The sequence below is a fragment of the Cydia splendana genome, chromosome 15, assembly GCF_910591565.1.
Source record: "Cydia splendana chromosome 15, ilCydSple1.2, whole genome shotgun sequence".
NCBI classification, from domain to species: Eukaryota; Metazoa; Arthropoda; class Insecta; order Lepidoptera; family Tortricidae; genus Cydia; species Cydia splendana.
In genome coordinates this window covers 3,682,604-3,700,399 of record NC_085974.1, presented here as the reverse complement: position 1 = coordinate 3,700,399, position 17,796 = coordinate 3,682,604, and the positions used below count along the sequence as shown (strand labels likewise).

Genomic DNA, 17,796 nt, shown 5'->3' with positions numbered 1-17,796 from the left:
GACTGCAATATATATACCGTTTCGTAATAGCTTAACAAAAACATGCATTCCTGTATGCAGAACAATTTAGACTGTGACAGATAGGTACTTTGAAACGCGAACTGTAGAGATATACCTATCTCTATTTGGAAAAGAATCACGAACGGATGGCAGATACTTTTTGAGCATTGTTTCATCCGCTACTATTTATGCTGACTGTACTTACTTAAACTGACAAACATACTCGACACTCGTACCTGGGCATTTTCACTTAATTGAACACCTTTAACGGCCGGTTAGCAATCTTTACAAAACTGACGGTCAATGTCAAATCCCATACATTTTGTCAGGAATGTAACGGTTAGACGTTACTGAAACACGACTTAAGTCGCGCTTTAAAGTACAATTTAAATGAAAATGTCCACCTATTGATTTTTTTAAAGAAGAAGTGGTCATGCTATCAATTGCAAATAGTAAATAACACAAGAATGATGCAAATTTTCTAATGGAACTGTTGTTCTTCGGAAAAGTAAAACTACAGGCATGTTTAAGTCCTTTTACTTAAACAATTAATATTTAAATTCACGATTGTTGAAACATTTATCTCATGTTTTGGATTCATCTGACTTTATTTATCACAGAAAGAGACAGCAATAGTGTCAATAAAAAATATGACTAACTCACCGTGGTCGACCTTACCACGGGTTGCAAAAAGCCACTAAGTATTAATACACAATACAGTCATGTCACCAGCTGTCAACAAAACACGTCAAATTTCCTCCACATGCATCTCCGTCAGCATTCCGCCGCTTCCGTACACTAACCCACTGATCCATTTTCCCCCCTACCCGTCTGTCTCAGTTTTAAAAGAGCATAACTCACTATGAAACCGAAAGACACATACGTCCTTATTGATTAAAGATAATCCTTCCCCATATCGATATAGGCGTAAGACAATATGAAACTAAAACATATACGTCCTTATCAAAGTATGAGACTATCCGCGAAATGCATCGTGCAAGGAATGTATTTTATTGTTTCGTTTTAAACCTTATCACAAAGCCATAAGATCGACTTCTGGTCACTTAAATGTCTTCTTTTGTAGGAGGAAATTGTTGCATGCTTAGGTAATTATCTCAAAGTTAATTAATTGAGTACGTTGATCTCGGGTTTTGATTGGAGTATCTTAGGAAATGATCTTTAGGTTATTAAACGAGATTTATCATTAAATCTTTTTGATTTAACTTTAAGTAGGCGTGAAGTGTATTGACACCTGGATTATATTCCATGAAATGTTTAGTTTATTTATGTTTCTAAACAATTTTCATATATAATGTAAATGAATAAATAAGATACTTATCACCTAATATCGTATATTGATCATCGGACATATTTGTTAATATTTTTGAAGTAAAATATTCGATATTTATTGTGACATAAAATTACAATAACAATACAGTAAATAATTAAATTGCAATGCAATCTACTGATGTGCCGCCGGTTTCTAAAATTGCGAAATTTCCATATAAGGTGTATTCGGGTAATACCGAATGTCGGATAATTCCGAAATTCAGATGAAAATCACCCTTAATTCCATCATAATAAAAGTCTCTCTTCGGAATTATCCGACAGTTTTCGACATTCGGAATTACCCGAGTAAACCTTACATACCTACCTACACAAACAAAAATTTCAGAAACGTCTCAAATTATTGTATGGAAACCGAAACGTTCAATTTCCAAAATTAATGTTTCCTTTTTCCTGTAAGATTTTCCTGAAATGTCCGAGAACTTTTACAACTTTTTGGAAACTTTCGTCAACTCGCACATCTGTATTTTGGGGGTAGTTCCTGTAGGTACCTATATATAGTTGGTCAAGCAAATCTTGTCAGTAGAAAAAGGCGCGAAATTCAAATTTTCTATGAGACGATATCCCTTCGCGTCTACATTTTTCAAATTTGCCGCCATTTTCTACTGACAAGATCTGCTTGACCAACTATAGGTAGTCCATTTTTCGCAGATAAAAAAAATAATAACCTCAAAAGTAGTGGTAATTTTTTTCCTCCAAAATTAGATCTGAGTAACTATGCACTGAATTGTAGTGTCGTTTACATATTATTGTACCGTAATATTAGATATCATAGGAACCTAATTAACTTTTTATCATAGGAGAAAAAGTTAATTACCACTGCTTTTGAGGTTCGAAAGAATCGAATCTTAAAAGAACGGGGATAACAAATATTAATTTCGGCTGTATTGTCCCGAAAAGTGCTATTGCTCCTATACTAAAATCGGAGAAGCTCAGCTAGACTTTAACGTCTATTTTTAGAACGATCTTCATTCAATTTTCCGTTAGAATACTTACACATTTTTTACCTTTGTTAAGTAAAATATATCCATAGACTAGGTATATGTATATTCGTATACCTCGAAGATACAGACACAACTTACATATTCAAATACCTACATTATACGACTATTTACTTTAGTCTACATTTTAGGAACATACGTCAATTTGCGAGATATTTTACATTATTTTCCGTTACGACCATAGAGAAAATTGGTACCAAAACGACTATTATTTTCGTAGTCGACATCTAGCATCGAGTAGCGGAATTATCAGTACTGCTACTTGACAATAGATGTCGCGGCGACCGAAAAGTCTAATGCTCAACAATTTTCAGCTAATATTATAACCGGATTAACGGGAACTCTATTTTCAACTTTTACAATTTTCGTGAGTCGCCACACGAGAGACATCTAGTATCGACTAGCGGTACTGATAATTCCGCTACTCGATGCTAGATGTCGACTACGAAAATAATAGTCGTTTTGGTACCAAAACTGATGTATGGAGTGAGCACTTTATTCTTACTATATTTCTCTATGTTTATGACAGTCGAATGGTGATCACCATTATGTTCATCGCGGACACAAAACCGCAGATTCTCGCAACTGACCAATGAACCGTTAAAAATAATTGAAAACCGTTTATAATTACTATGCCGCTTTACTATATTTTGGCATCATAATGAAATAACTTAAGCAAGGTGTAAGTATGCACTTGTATCGTAAAATAACGTAATCAATTTACGAAGGCCTGAGCAATTTCATGGTTGGACAATTCGTTGCAAAAACTTATACACAATGTTTTTTATCTTTATAATCGGCAATGCACTGCTATTGTGGTGTGAGCAAATTGACAAGATATAGGTATTTAAAGCGGGAAAAAGTTTGAGGACAGCATGAAAGGCCTATATTGCCTATGCAAGGGCTTTTGAAATGCATGATGTTGATGTAAGACATTTTGCAATATTTGTTAACAATAAATTTGGGAATAAATAAATTACAACGTCAAATTACATAATACTCCATAATATACTTATTTTCCATGGATATATTTTATTATTTTACTTAAAAAAGGCGAAAATGTGTATTCAAACAAGAAATTCAATGGAGCTCGTTTTAAAAATAGTTGATAGAGTCTATCTGAGCTTTTCCTGTGTTAGTAGGTACAAAGACATATCTAACTTCGTATAAGACGAATAAAGTCTAAGGAAAAAACGTGCCTCGGAATTGAAGCAAAAGTCATTCTCGAATAGATGGCGCACACACCTTTAGCCTATCCTCGGCTAGATGGCGTGACGACACCGTTTCATATTTAACAATTTTAACACATAGATATTAGTGAATGAACATGGATCAAAATGATATAAAAATAATAAAATCATTTATCCATATATATACATTTTTTGATAACTTTATACGTTTTCATTTTGAGTTTTAGTCGTGTGTCGATAGATGGCAGTAAATTTACAGTGACTACAAAATTTACAATGACAGGACCCCTCTATACTATCTATTCTTTTTGGTAGGTATAACACTTTTCAGGACAATAGAGCTGAAACTCTTTTTAGTGTGACGAGTTTCGATCTAAATATGTAGCTGCCTAACCCTTTTTTGGCTAGCTGCTATTAAATATCATTGTGATAGGGATTATTTCTACAGACTTGTGAATGAAACAACCGCGAAGCCTAAACGTTAAATCCTTATATGACCAAAACAACGGTGAAAACATGATCGCTAATGAGCGTTACGTAATGAAATTTATGAATATTAGGTTAATTAAGTTCTGGCAACAATGTGATGAAACGACCTTTCTGCACACTCTTCAATTACCATACTCGTTCACTATCGGATTATCGTTATCAGTTGATGATTGTTGGAATAAGTACCTATATTTGTAATAGTAACATTTTAAGTTTATAACGTTATCATGTTTCGAGTCTCAAGTAATTATAATGGTGTACGGTGTATTAATTGATATTTACCGCTAACTTTTGTAAATAAAAATATCACGCGGAAAGCTGCATAAAAATTGCTGTACCAATGTGGGAATTATTAATTAGGTACCCGATCGTCAGAGACAAGTACCCTACTTATGTACTTATAATATAAATTCATATAGATTAGTGTAAAATAATTTATATTGTAATTTCATATTATGAAATAAATAAATCTAAATCTATGTTATGACCCTTATGAAAAGAATAGGTAGGTAACTGGTTAATGCGAAAACTAGGCTAGACTAACTCCCAAGGTGGCATGAAGAGCGACTGAAAAATATACATATTTAATGTTCTCATATAAATTAACCCATGTACCTACATATTCGTTGCCAAACAAATAAAATCCATAACTCACTTACATAAGAAGGTTCAAATTAAAATTAGGAAAAAATTGTATGATAGGCCTTACGAGATTAAGGAATATTCCGAAGATAGTTATAATGTTTTTGACTAGCGAGCAATCAAAACCGCTCATTTTGTACCATTTTCGTATTCCTTTCGTACGGATAGTATTTATCTATTTAGGACACCATGTCTAATACGATATTGTTCAAAACCTGAATAATGATTATTTATTATCAAAGTGTCTCATCTTCATTCAATAGCAGTAACCATTATCCTCTTAGAATAAGAACTACTTACATAATCGAAATCACGAAGCTAATTAATGCACAGAATTCAAAACTCCAACAATAACTTTATTGTTGCATTCTGCAAGCGAAATCTTCTTTTATGCATCGTATCAATTGGGTCTAGATTTAAAAGGAACGTGGCGTTCACGCTTTCTAAGAGGTTCTCTCGAGATTCACGACTTTTATTTACATTCGTGTGTACAGGATTCATTCAATTAATTTAAAATTATGAGTTATACGAACCTATAGAGTGTTTTGACGACCGGTCTGGTCTAGTGGGTAGTGAGTGTAGTGACCCTGCCTGCGAAGCCGATGGTTCGAATTCTGGTAAGGGCATTTATTTGTGTAATATTTGTTCCTGAGTCATGGGTGTTTTCTATGTATATAAGTATGTATTTATCTATATAAGTATGTTTATATCGTCGCCTAGTATAGTACCCATAGTACAAGCTATGCTTAGTTTGGGGCTAGGTCGATTTGTGTAAGATGTCCCAAATATTTATTTATTTATTTTAGGTATTTAACAAAATGTAAACAAACCACAGTGAGGTATTTTTTGGGTAAGAATATTTTTCAAGTCAATTAATTTAACTCGATTTGTCAAAACTTACAGAAGTTTAACTACGATATACATATTACTTAGGTATTCAACGTAACAATGATGCTGCTATAATCGTGCTATTTTGTTAATATAGCACGATTAACGTAACTATACCCAACACATCACAACAGGAAGTAATCATCAAGTGAACGTAATTATAGTTTGGGTGTCTCGGCGTTATTAATCTAGATTAATGTTGAGGTTTCTTACATAATCGTGGGCTGATTTAGGTAGATTATTCGTGCGAACGTGCTTATTTTATTAATTGATTTTAAATATCAACAAAATATTTTTGAGCTGATGGTGTGCACGGTTGCACGCTATTCATATTATACTTAGTTACTAGTTTGGCGCGATGACCCATGAGTCTTGGCCTCCAACACAAGAGCACGCCATTTTACCCGGTCCTGCGCGGATTCACGCCAGCTTTCACTGACGCCGGGCTCCCGGAGTTCTGCCTCCACTCTATCCGCCCACCGATACGTACCTATATGTATATTACGACTTTTCGAGTATACTTAAGGTTTATAAAATACTCGCTACCTTGCGCTTTTACTTGACCCTATAATTATCTGGCTTACTACAACAGCCTTGGAGTTACCTATTTAAGTTATGAAAAAGAAATAAAAAAAGATTTCGTATTGAATTTTATGCCTATGTATATGATCAACTGAGTGTGGTGGCCTCTGATAATAATATTTAATGGCACAAAATAAAACCAAAATCGGCGACAGCAGAGAACTATGAAAGTTTCCATGCTAAAAAAATTAGCGTACTATTGACCGTGTCAGACGGTTTGATGCAGCCGGCCTTTAACCTTTTGACCGCCACACAGCCCAATATCAACCTTCGTGCATTCCGGTAAGGTTCACGGTGACGCGCCGGGCACGATAGCCGTGACGTTCAAAGGGTTAACATTCAGAATACCTAGGTTTAATAAATATCGTACCTACACTTAGGTTAAAGTTCGCAGCGAAATCCAAAGAATATTAGTTTTAATATCAAATCGGAAAAGTCAATGAACTTTCTATAGGTCTCACTCTTTACTTTATTTGTTAAGCTTCCGCCAAAACTAATGATTCATTCCGATTTAAGCTAAAATGCGTAAAATAAACATGTCTCACTCTCAAGTATATTTGAGGACATGAAGCATCGAAAACCACTCGACTGCGATTTCTACCGTTCTCCACCACCACGCACTTTTACCGTAATCACGGCTTTCCAATGATACGCGGGCTAATTAGATCTTTACATAATGCTTCATCACTTCTTGCCAGATTTATACGTTTCCTTATTATGTCTAGATGTTCCGTTTTTTTAGGAGTCAGTATATCCGATTGCTGAGCCAATTCCGCGAAGCGCTTCCCATTAGCTCAAAGGAATGCGTTTTTTGCACAAATATCAAGTCAGTTGTTGAATTTTATTCCTTTTAAGTGTTTTATGGAAAAGCTGATTTTTATCTATTGCAATTTACGTGTTGCCTATACAGGGTGGCTAAAAAATAACTGCATTCCCGTTGCCAGGGAGGTTTTGGGATTATACTGAGCAACTTTTACTATGGGACCAACCCTGAAATCGCAAAAAAAAATTTTACCCTTCCATAGAAAATGGACCAGCCAAAATGTATGAAACGGTCAAACTTTTTTTCGCGATTTCGGGGTTGGTCCCATAGTGAAAGTTGCTCAGTATAATCCTAAAACCTCCCTAGCAACGGGAATGCAGTTATTTTTTGGCCACCGTATATACTGTACCAGTACCATTTATCAATGGTATTAGTTTTTGCAAATTGCCTAAGGGAAAACCACCAATGATCGACACTTTTAGCCAGTGTTCGACATAAGTACTTTAGGTCAAAGTGACAGGAATTAATTTTGAATAAAGAAAATTATCGTTGTTCAAACTTAAACTATATTATTACTTTGACATAAGTGCCATGTCGAACATTGGTGCAGCGTCGATCATTGGTGCTTTTACCTTATTTAAATTGAAGGATAAAGTTACTATTCCTTGATTTCCTCTATTAATGCTGAGTAAAAAGTCTGGCAGACCCCATTGTGGTATAAAAAAACATAAAGCTAGTTTAGATTAGCTTAACGTACGTCTGAGCTGAAAAAGCACCGTTATTCTGACACGTAACGTTGCATCACACGCGATGCGCGGCCGCTGACCGTGACTGTAACGGGATCCTTATCCAATATTATTAATATGAGAAATATTCGTTTGCGATTTGCAAGTTTCTATACTGTCAAGGTCGTGGATCCGTCACATTAAGGGCTCATTTAGACAATGCGAGAACTCGCATGCGAGTTTCACTACATTGCGGTTTTTGATGGGTCTGTTGAATTGGACGTAACCAACAGTCCGCAATGTAACTAAAATCGCATGCGAGTTCGCGCGCCGTCTAAATCAGCCCTAAGGCTTCTACAACCGTTGCAACAAATAGCATGCGATTTTAGATAATTGCCGGCTAAGTATTTTAGAAGCAACGAATTCAATCGATTGATGAAATACCGCAATGTATTGCAAATCGCATGCGATTATCGGTGGACGTTTGGAGCGGCCATACGTTATCAGGAATTAAAATTTAACATACTAGCTACGAAATTTACCTTACCTACCATTACCTAACCACGATCACTTACCTTTACGTATAATAAGAAATATCTTTAGTTCGCTATCACCTCGACCTTTTTGACACTTGATTAAACCCTATTGTCATTTTAATTTGACTTAACTCATCCAAACCTATAATTCTAAGATACTAGGGTTGATTCAATCACTGTATAATACTCTAATACCAACATTCAAACCTACTAATTTCACTAAATCGCTTAACGCTTAGCTATGTACAAAGGCAAATTGAATCAACCCTAAGAACTGAAGCAATCAATTCGGCTGGTCGACGCAGGGTTGCCCCCAGGTACCGGAACGGGACGCCGCAGGGAACGTGATTCCGGCATGGAAGCGGCAGATGCTGGCACGAAGAGCGGCGGAGAAGGCCAGGAGGGACTTGGAGAGGGAACTGGCGGGTGAAGCGGAGAGGAGACGCGCGGCGGCGGTGCCGGCGTGGAAGCGGCAGCTGCTGGCTAGGAGGGAGGAAGCGGAGAATAGGTTGAGGTAAGCGGCATATAGTGACACGGAGAGTTGAGGCGAGGAGGGATTTAGAGAGGGGGTTTATCATAATAATATGTTGATCTTTAAGTAAAGAAATAAATAAGTAAAGAAAAATATACCTACTATAGTCAGGATCCCATAAACTTCTCTGTAAGGTAATATGATCTATAATTTGCTTTATTAGCGCCACTTGCACCATCCCACTAACCCGGTACAGTCACCTGCAATAATATGTTACTCTACGAAGGCCGCAAAAATATGTGACACGCTCTTATGGCTATACAAATAAGATCGTGTCAGATATATTTGGTACCGTACAAATTGCCACTGGGTTAACGGTTTAACGGGTTAACCCCGGGTTAGTGGGATGGTGGAAGTGGCCCTTAGTAAATGACTGTAAAATTTATAGTTTGGCTTTATACGGCTACGGCGCCATTTCTTTCCTCCAATTACCATTCAAAACTTGCCAGACATCGCGTGAAAACGACTTTAAATTATTACAATCGAATAACTATCATTACAGAAGAAAGCAGCTACATAAATATAAGTAGATACCTACTATAATATACCTAAGCCAAGTTATGAAACCTATCATATTTCCAGGCAAACCCTCTACACCCCGAAAGTGGAAGAAACTAACGGGACGAACGGCGAATGGCGCGCGTACCCCAACGGCACGCAGAGGGCCGTGTCCATAGACAACATTACGCTATGCTACGACACCCCCTCGCAGCCCGTGCGGGCGCCGTCGGAGGCCAAACTCTCTACTGAGCATTGTAATGGTGAGTACTGTAAACTGTGTCGTACCCCAACGGCACGCAGAGGGCCGTGTCCATAGACAACATTACGCCATGCTACGACACCCCCTCGCAGCCCGTGCGGGCGCCGTCGGAGGCTAAACTCTCTACCGAGCATTGTAATGGTGAGTACTATAAACTGTGTCGTACCCCATCGGCACGCAGAGGGCCGTGTCCATCGACAACATTACGCTATGCTACAACACCCCCTCGCAGCCCGTGCGGGCGCCGTCGGAGGCCAAACTCTCTACTGAGCATTGTAATGGTCAGTACTGTAAACTGGGTCGTACCCCATCGGCACGCAGAGGGCCGCGTCCATAGACAATACTAGGCTATGCTACGACACCCTCTCGCAGTCTATGCGGGCGTCGTCATAGGCCAAACTCTCTACTGACCACTGTAATGGTGAGTACTGTAAACTGTGTTGTACCCCCATCGGCATGTAGAGGGCCGTGTCCATAGACAACGTTAGGTACGCTATGCTACGACACCCCCTCGCAACCCATGCGGGCGCCCTCGGAGGCCAAACTCTCTACTGAGCATTGTAATGGTAAAGCCATCCATTTTTTACTTCCATGCACATCGGATTGCCCTTGCTCAATACTTAACTCGTTTGATATACAGCGTGCGGTGACTCGCCATAGGGTACTTAAGGCGGTAAAACTCATAATGGCATGCGTTTTGGTAATATCGCACCCCGCATGCGGGGTCTATCGACTAATGAAGACAGTTTCTGAATGCGGGCCTTTATGGCATGTTTTATGGAAATCTCTCATACCCCGCATGCGGGCCCTACCGACCAATAAAACTGAGCCTCTATAGCCAGTCTAGCCGGACTCTTTATAAGCTGGGATGAGTTAAAACTTCTTGAGATCAAAAAAGTCCTGCAGTTATTGGAAGATCTTTTGTACTAGATAATGCCCATTTGCGTCTTATTATTTCTCTCTTTAATAAAGCTGCAAATTAAAACCTCTTTTCCAGGCCTCACAAATGGTAAACACGAAGAAGACGCAGACGCAAAGATCATCCCGTGGCGAGCGCAGCTGCGCAAAACCAACAGCAAGCTGAATCTGCTCGAATAGCTTAGTTAGGTTGTAAGTTTCCCTAGCTGGAAGACGCCCCAATCTAGCCACTCATAAACTCGCCAATTCTTTGTCCACTCCATATTTTTATGTATATTTGATGGCACCTATTGGCATAATCATTATTGGCCACATCATCTTTTACAGATGATTATTGTAGTGTCGGGTAATAGGATCAGGTTGAATTTTGCGGGGAGGTAGATCACGTCTCACGTTTGCCTGCGATGTCTGTAAAAATTATCGACCGCCACGGCCGGCCTTCCAGACTTCTCACGGGCGATAGTAAGGGCCCAAGGGCTGTAGTTGGAAGACATTTGAGATAAGAAACTAGAATCTGTACTAAAGCTAGTGAACTATTGCAAAATGTCAAAAACGACAATGATGGGTGGTTCAAACTCCTGAGGATGTCCCATGGGCGGCTGGGCCTCAAAATCTACAAGAATGTCAAAAGAATTGGCTGAATTGGCTTTTTCGGTCCATATATATGAAGATATATTTGTCAGTGGCTAATTTTACATTATGATCGAATGACTCTTGAATAAAAATTAAGAATAGAGGTATATATAATATTGTAGACAGATTGGGGTGACCGAAGGCGTTATGTAGTTCTACAACGGTGACTTTTATCGCACGGTTATCTAAATATCTATCGAATAGTGATAGAGCCCAGATAAAGGCAACCTAGCCACACTTTACTGTCAGTTTCTCAAAAGCTTGTAACTTGTAATACAAGTGGAAGTCCCTTTCTAACAAAATCTGTCAAAAAGTTACATCCGCTTGTATTACAAGCTTTAGAGAAACGGGCCCCTGATGTCATATAATACAATAATTATGAACATTTAATATGGAAATTGTATAAAATATACAATATTAAAGAAAACTGCTTCTGAAAGTTTAGCTTGTCGATAAAGTGCTTGGCTAGGTTTACTTTGTCCAGGCATAGCTTAGGTGAAATGCCATAAAAGCATTGTATAGCCGACACGAATAAGCTGCTAGTTATTAGTTAGTACTTAAATAAGTTAAGCAGCGGTCCAAATATATCCATTTCAAAATTTAATCCAAATTCTTTCCATGAAGAGTTTTGATTATTAAAAGATCCTTCGTTGATGCTGATTGTGTATTTCAGAAATTAATTACAAACATTTTCGTTCATAGAAAAATATTTGTAAGTAATTATAGTTTATCTAATTAGTGAACATGCGATGTAAATACATTCTTATATTTTCTAATTATACACTTTTATACTTTTACTAAATTTTTAAGTTAATATTACTGGAAATATAATTTCTATGTGTAATAAATGAGATATTGAAGATACCTGTTTAAAAAAAATACTATTTTAATCAGTCTTTAAATTAAAAATATTTGTAGACCAAAACAATTATGAAATTATCGGCTTTAAATGTTAAGTGGAACCTTAAAATAACTTTTAAATTAAGAAAAAATATTTAATGACTGTATGTATTTCTAAGAGTTTTCTAAAATGCAAGTGATACCATGGTTGCAATATTAGATTAAGTTCGAGGGCTTTGCTAACTTATGTCCGAGATTATACGTCGTAACGTTTTGTGTAACTTGTATAAACGATTTATGTTTTTTGTTAATAAAAGTGCTGTTGCTTTAATATTGTTTTATTTGGTACCAAACCAACTTTTATTTTAAAGCGGTATCCAGAATTCCAGACTAGTCAATTTTTCGCCAATCTGATTAAATTGCACGATCGAATCAGGACGTGCGGACGCAAACGCCAATTTGGCACGCCGAATTCAACCGCCGATAATGACTGATATTACCGATAAATAGAGGTGCGGATGCAAGAATACCAATTTGTGGCGCCAGTATTTTCGTTCTGGGGCATTTTTTCAATTAAGAGGGCTCTAATATCACCATAAATCTAAAATTGGTGATTAAATTGGAGATTGACACCAATTTCATTTCTGATCAAATCGGTCGATTTGATCATCCCGTCTGGATACCGCTTTAACCTCCTAGCGTCTCACGGTCCTTATAAATTACTTTGGTACCTTCAATGAAATTTAAGACATTTTTTATTCGAACAGATTTGCAATTGTTTTGTGTCGTTCGATTTCGGAACAAAGCTAATTCAATTATATTGTTAATCAATTGTATTACATTTAAATTAAGTACTTATAATGCCAATATTACTTGATATTATGGTGGGCCGCTAGAGATTTAAATACAGTGAAACCTGGTTAAGTGGGACCTGGATATGTGAGAAACCTCTATAGCTGGGACTCATGGTGCGGTCCCGACACTTTAGCACTGAATTACCTCTGTTAGTGAGATAAAACGAACCTCTATAACTGGGATTAGTTGTTGTGATTTTATAGTCACATTTACCTCTATAATTGAGACAGAGAGTGTATTTTACCTCTTTTACGGAGACTATATTTATAAGAAAAACCGGCCAAGTGCGAGTCGGACTCGCACACGAATGGTTCCGTACCATTATCTATAAAAACGGTCACCCATCCAAGTACTGACCCCGCCCGACGTTGCTTAACTTCGGTCAAAAATCACGTTTGTTGTATGGGAGCCCCATTTAAATCTTTATTTTATTCTGTTTTTATTAGTATTTGTTGTTATAGCGGCAACAGAAATACATCATCTGTGAAAATTTCAGCTGTCTAGCTATCACAGATCACGAGATACAGCCTGGTGACAGACGGACGGGCGGACGGACGGACGGACAGCGGAGTCTTAGTAATAGGGTCCCGTTTTACCCTTTGGGTACGGAACCCTAATTAGATTTTCCTAATTGTTTTTTTAGAATTTTATAGGAATTGACCTCTGTATCTGAGATAACGTTAATCTATGACCTCTCTAACTTGGACTTTATTGATCAGTTTCCGTATTCTTACTAACTCTTAGTCTATCCACAAATTCCGCATTTGCTTAATTGTGTCTAAACGACTTCAAGTTTGATTTAGTTACTTTATGTAGTTAAGACTATCGAAACGAAAGCTGATAAGTAACACGAATAACAAATTTTCATTTAATAAATTTCTAAGACGCAATGAAGTCCTTAAATATCAAATTTAATTTAATTTTAAAATATCTATCCTTTGGAAAATCATTCAAAATAAATTCAAAGAAATATTTAAACAGACTTAAAAAATATTTAGGGACAAGGATTATTTTACCTTATTTATTTTTAAAGATAATTACAAAATACCTTATTATTATTAACCACCTCTATTAATGGAACCCTCTGTAAATGAGACATTCATTTATTTGTACCTGGCTAACTGAGAGCCTGGGTAAGTGGAATACCTACCTCTTTAACTGAGACAAATTAAATCTGCTCGTCCCTTGAAGTCTCACTTATCCAGGTTTCACTGTAGATTACTAATTTGTAAAAGCATGAACTTAATTTTTAGGGTTCCGTACCCAAAGGGTAAAACGGGACCCTATTACTAAGACTCCGCTGTCCGTCCGTCCGTCCGTCTGTCTGTCACCAGGCTGTATCTCACGAACCGTGATAGCTAGACAGTTGAAATTTTCACAGATGATGTATTTCTGTTGCCGCTATAACAACAAATACTAAAAATAGAATAAAATAAAGATTTAAGTGGGGCTCCCATACAACAAACGTGATTTTTGACCAAAGTTAAGCAACGTCGGGCGGGGTCAGTACTTGGATGGGTGACCGTTTTTATAGATAATGAACCCTACCCCTACGTTACGGAACCCTTCGTTTGCGAGTCCGACTCGCACTTGGCCGGTTTTTTTTTAATATTTCATAAATCAATATATTTATTCATAATTACACAATTAATTGATGATTCTCAGCGAGTTTAGCCCATTATAATGTTCACATTTAAAATGCCTTAATGGCGTAAGAAATCGCTACATAATGCCTTAGAAGCCATGAGAAGTTTAAGAAGTCAAAGATGAAATCGATCTATATACATATTTAAAGGCAAAATAAGTTTCCCTGTGGAACACCGTTATTTTGGCAAGTAATAGGTATAGGTACTTATAGTCTAGTAGGTAGGTTCCAATGGTATACACAATCAAAATAATATTCCATAATTACATACATACATAACTCCCTTAAGCCGTCGTGTACCGGAAATGTACAACATGTTACAATATCAAGGATTATTATATCATACAAAGTCTTGCATGTAAACTTTCTCGTGGCATTAGTAAAAGTTTTATAGCAACTAGGTATTAAAAATCAGGTTTCGTAAGGCCTTTCTGGATATAAACAGAGTCGTAAAATGCATTAAGCAATAACTGTCGCAAAGTAAAGCCAACTAAAACATTCGCATTGCTGTAGTAAAATATCGAATTTATTACTTCAAGTGCGGCGCGGGTAACGAGATCTCGTAAACAGTTTCAGAAATAACGGCCGCGATGGAAACAGCTTTATATAGTAAACTGCAGAAGAAAATCGATATGATAAAGTGCTCGTTATTAATTAAAGGTCAGAAATGTTGTTTAATTTAACACATAGGTACGTATCAGCCACGGACGTCCACTGCTGGACTGGACATAGGCCTATCCCATAAACCGCCATAAGGAGCGATCTCTAGCACACTGCAGCCACCCTCCCAGTGACGCGTACAAGATCACATGAGAGGTTTGACACAATCAATACCTATAGGTATGTAGGTACACCTATTGATAGGTGTACAGACACCATTAATAGTAGCGGGTGAAACAACGCGCCAAAAGTATCTGCCATCTTTGATTACTTTTCCAAATCCCGACCCCACGGCAGACCAAAAAAGCGATGGCTCGATGTCGTAAAAGCCGATATGAGCGTAATTTGTATACGCATAGTCGCCATGAAGAGAAGTAATAGAATAGGTAGGTAGGTACCTAATTATAATATACCTATTCTGTTAAAATAATAGCCGCGACATATCAGTACTCTGTATTTCGCTAAGATCCCCCCACAGGCTGAGCCTATATTGTAATATTAATTTCTTGAAATAAGTAAATATATTTTGAATTTGAATTAATCTGAAGACGAAATACGATTCTCTCAATCTTTCATGTATATGGGTGCCCAGTAATTTTATTAATGGACAACCTAACCACCGACAGGGCACCATAGGCTGGCACCAAATGCACTTATAGGTCTATAGTAAAAGTTTCGTGGTTTTCGAGATAACCGAACTGTTCTGTCTTTCTTGATAGCTGGCATCTTGCTTAACTTCGGTCGCTTTCTGGGCCATATCTAGGCCATAGCAAAAGTGCCAGTACATATTTTTGTATAATACTTAGTGATCTTCCCGGTAAACATTTTATTTACTGGGAGTCGATTTTTTAATTTCGACCGCTCGATTTCGTGTATTTCGTTCAATAATATCTCCAGTACCTGGCATTTAAATTCTACTAATACAAATGGAAACGAGTGGTCAATACCACTCGATTCCCAATTTCTATCGCTCGTATTTCAAAAATTTGCATTTCGCTGTTTTCCACCGATTTTCGAGTGACGAAATCGAATGCTCGAAATTCAAAAATCGGCCCCCTGAATTAATTAATAGTTTTCGTAGAATTCCTGTGCTTTTAAACTTTTCACTTTTTAGGTTTGATACACGCTTTGGTCGTTCTTATTGTGTTCAAGACTGCCAATGCAAAAGAAAACTCAGTTCCTCTTAAAGATATATACTCCGTCATCGAAAACCTCGTTGCGCCGATTCTGAAGTCCGTCAATTTACAAGTTTCTGGAGACGATGTGCAAGATTATTTAACTCCAAACAAAATTGAGAAACAATACAAGAAAAAAGTACAAAATGGTGATAATGATACGGACAACGAAATATCACTTACAGATTATAGCCAAGAAATATTTATAGATGACGTTGTTAAGAATCTACAAGATTCTTCAATTTTGAAGAACATTAACCCACAAGACAAAATACAAAAAAGATTTAATCCTAACGACGAAGCACTTATAGAGGACAGTGAAGAAACCATTATATTACAATATCAGAGTTCAACTGAAGTTAAACCTAATAGAAGGAATATTGATCCAAAACCAATAACAACCAACGTTACCAATGACCGTTCTGAAAAGTATAAACAATTGCAACATAAAATAGGAAATCTGTTACATAAAGAACAAATATCTAATAAAACGAAAAGTTTAATAAGCAATGCTTTCGATAAAGTGATAAATCAAATTAATCACAAGTGCATTTTCAGATCATCTGAAGATCTGTCGTCAAATATGAGGTTCAGAGTAGGCAAACCTGAACAGGCAGCCATAAAGTCAATGTTACAGTCATACAAAAGCGAATTCGATAAACTAATTGATAGATATCGTTTTGGCAGCAAAGAGAACTCAAAGTTTCTTGCGGATTTACGGGAATTATTTTTTGAAATGCACCATTCTTTCAAAAAATTTACCATGCAAGACGATCTACAATGCAATGTTGTTAAAAAAAAATTAAAGGAACCGAAAAAGGATAACAAAAGTTCTATGCCTTATAAATTTCCATCCATACTTCGCGACAGAAATCATAGTACCAAATGTCAAATTCATTCAATCTGCCCCTTTGAATTAAAAATGTTTTTAGCTGATTTTTCAGCCAATATTTTAGGTACGATCGATCTAGTGTTTCATAACTACAAAAAGATGTATCTAGTTGACGTGTCGAAAGAAAGCAGCAGCGAACAAAATAAGTTTTTGCTGTTTATGGTGGATACAAATAATCGGGTGAATAAGAAATTTAATGAAACGTTTATAAATGAAATTTATAAACTTAATCTGGATTCTATGCCTGACATTGATGCAAAAGTGGCAAGACTTATTAAATTTGTTGATGCGACTGTTAACCATGTTAAAACGTTGGTGGATGATGCTTTAAAAGACGAAATAAGAAGAATACCTAATAAAATGCAAAATCCGGTAAAAACAGATATTATGACTAACACTGATATAGAACTGGTCAATGTGCTAGAAAAGATTAAGTCTAAAATGTGTAATTCATTCCAAACATGCTACAGCAAAACTAAGTAAGGGTACTGATTTTTCAATAGCTGTTAATTTTTACGCATATGGGGCAGAGATTACATTCTCAGTTTTTCACAACGCGATTTAATAGAATAAATTAATATAAATTCGAATAAATTAACTGAGGATTATAATGTGTTATTATCTACCTAGCATCTACATTAACATTAGTTAAAGGTGCTAAAGGCAAGTACTTGGTGGTCATTAAGAAAATAAAACCACAATTTATTATATTTATATAAAAAT

General features: G+C 36.7%; 1 protein-coding gene and 1 long non-coding RNA gene across 2 annotated transcripts in view; both read left to right on the top strand.

Annotated features, from left to right (window-relative positions):
- The window catches only part of LOC134797449 (espin), a 97,593-nt gene extending 85,416 nt beyond the window's left edge, over positions 1 to 12,177 (top strand). The window contains exons 13-15 of the mRNA XM_063769690.1: positions 8,469 to 8,677; positions 9,278 to 9,465; positions 10,453 to 12,177. Coding sequence (XP_063625760.1) covers positions 8,469 to 8,677; positions 9,278 to 9,465; positions 10,453 to 10,553 — 498 coding nt within the window. The 3' untranslated portion in view covers positions 10,554 to 12,177. The remainder of the gene's footprint in view (positions 1 to 8,468; positions 8,678 to 9,277; positions 9,466 to 10,452) is intronic.
- Positions 12,178 to 14,649: 2,472 nt separating this feature from the next.
- On the top strand, positions 14,650 to 17,676 carry LOC134797406 (uncharacterized). The gene is made up of 2 exons (XR_010145077.1): positions 14,650 to 15,036; positions 16,121 to 17,676. It is a non-coding gene; the product is annotated as an uncharacterized LOC134797406 (long non-coding RNA).
- The last annotated feature ends 120 nt before the right edge of the window (positions 17,677 to 17,796 follow it).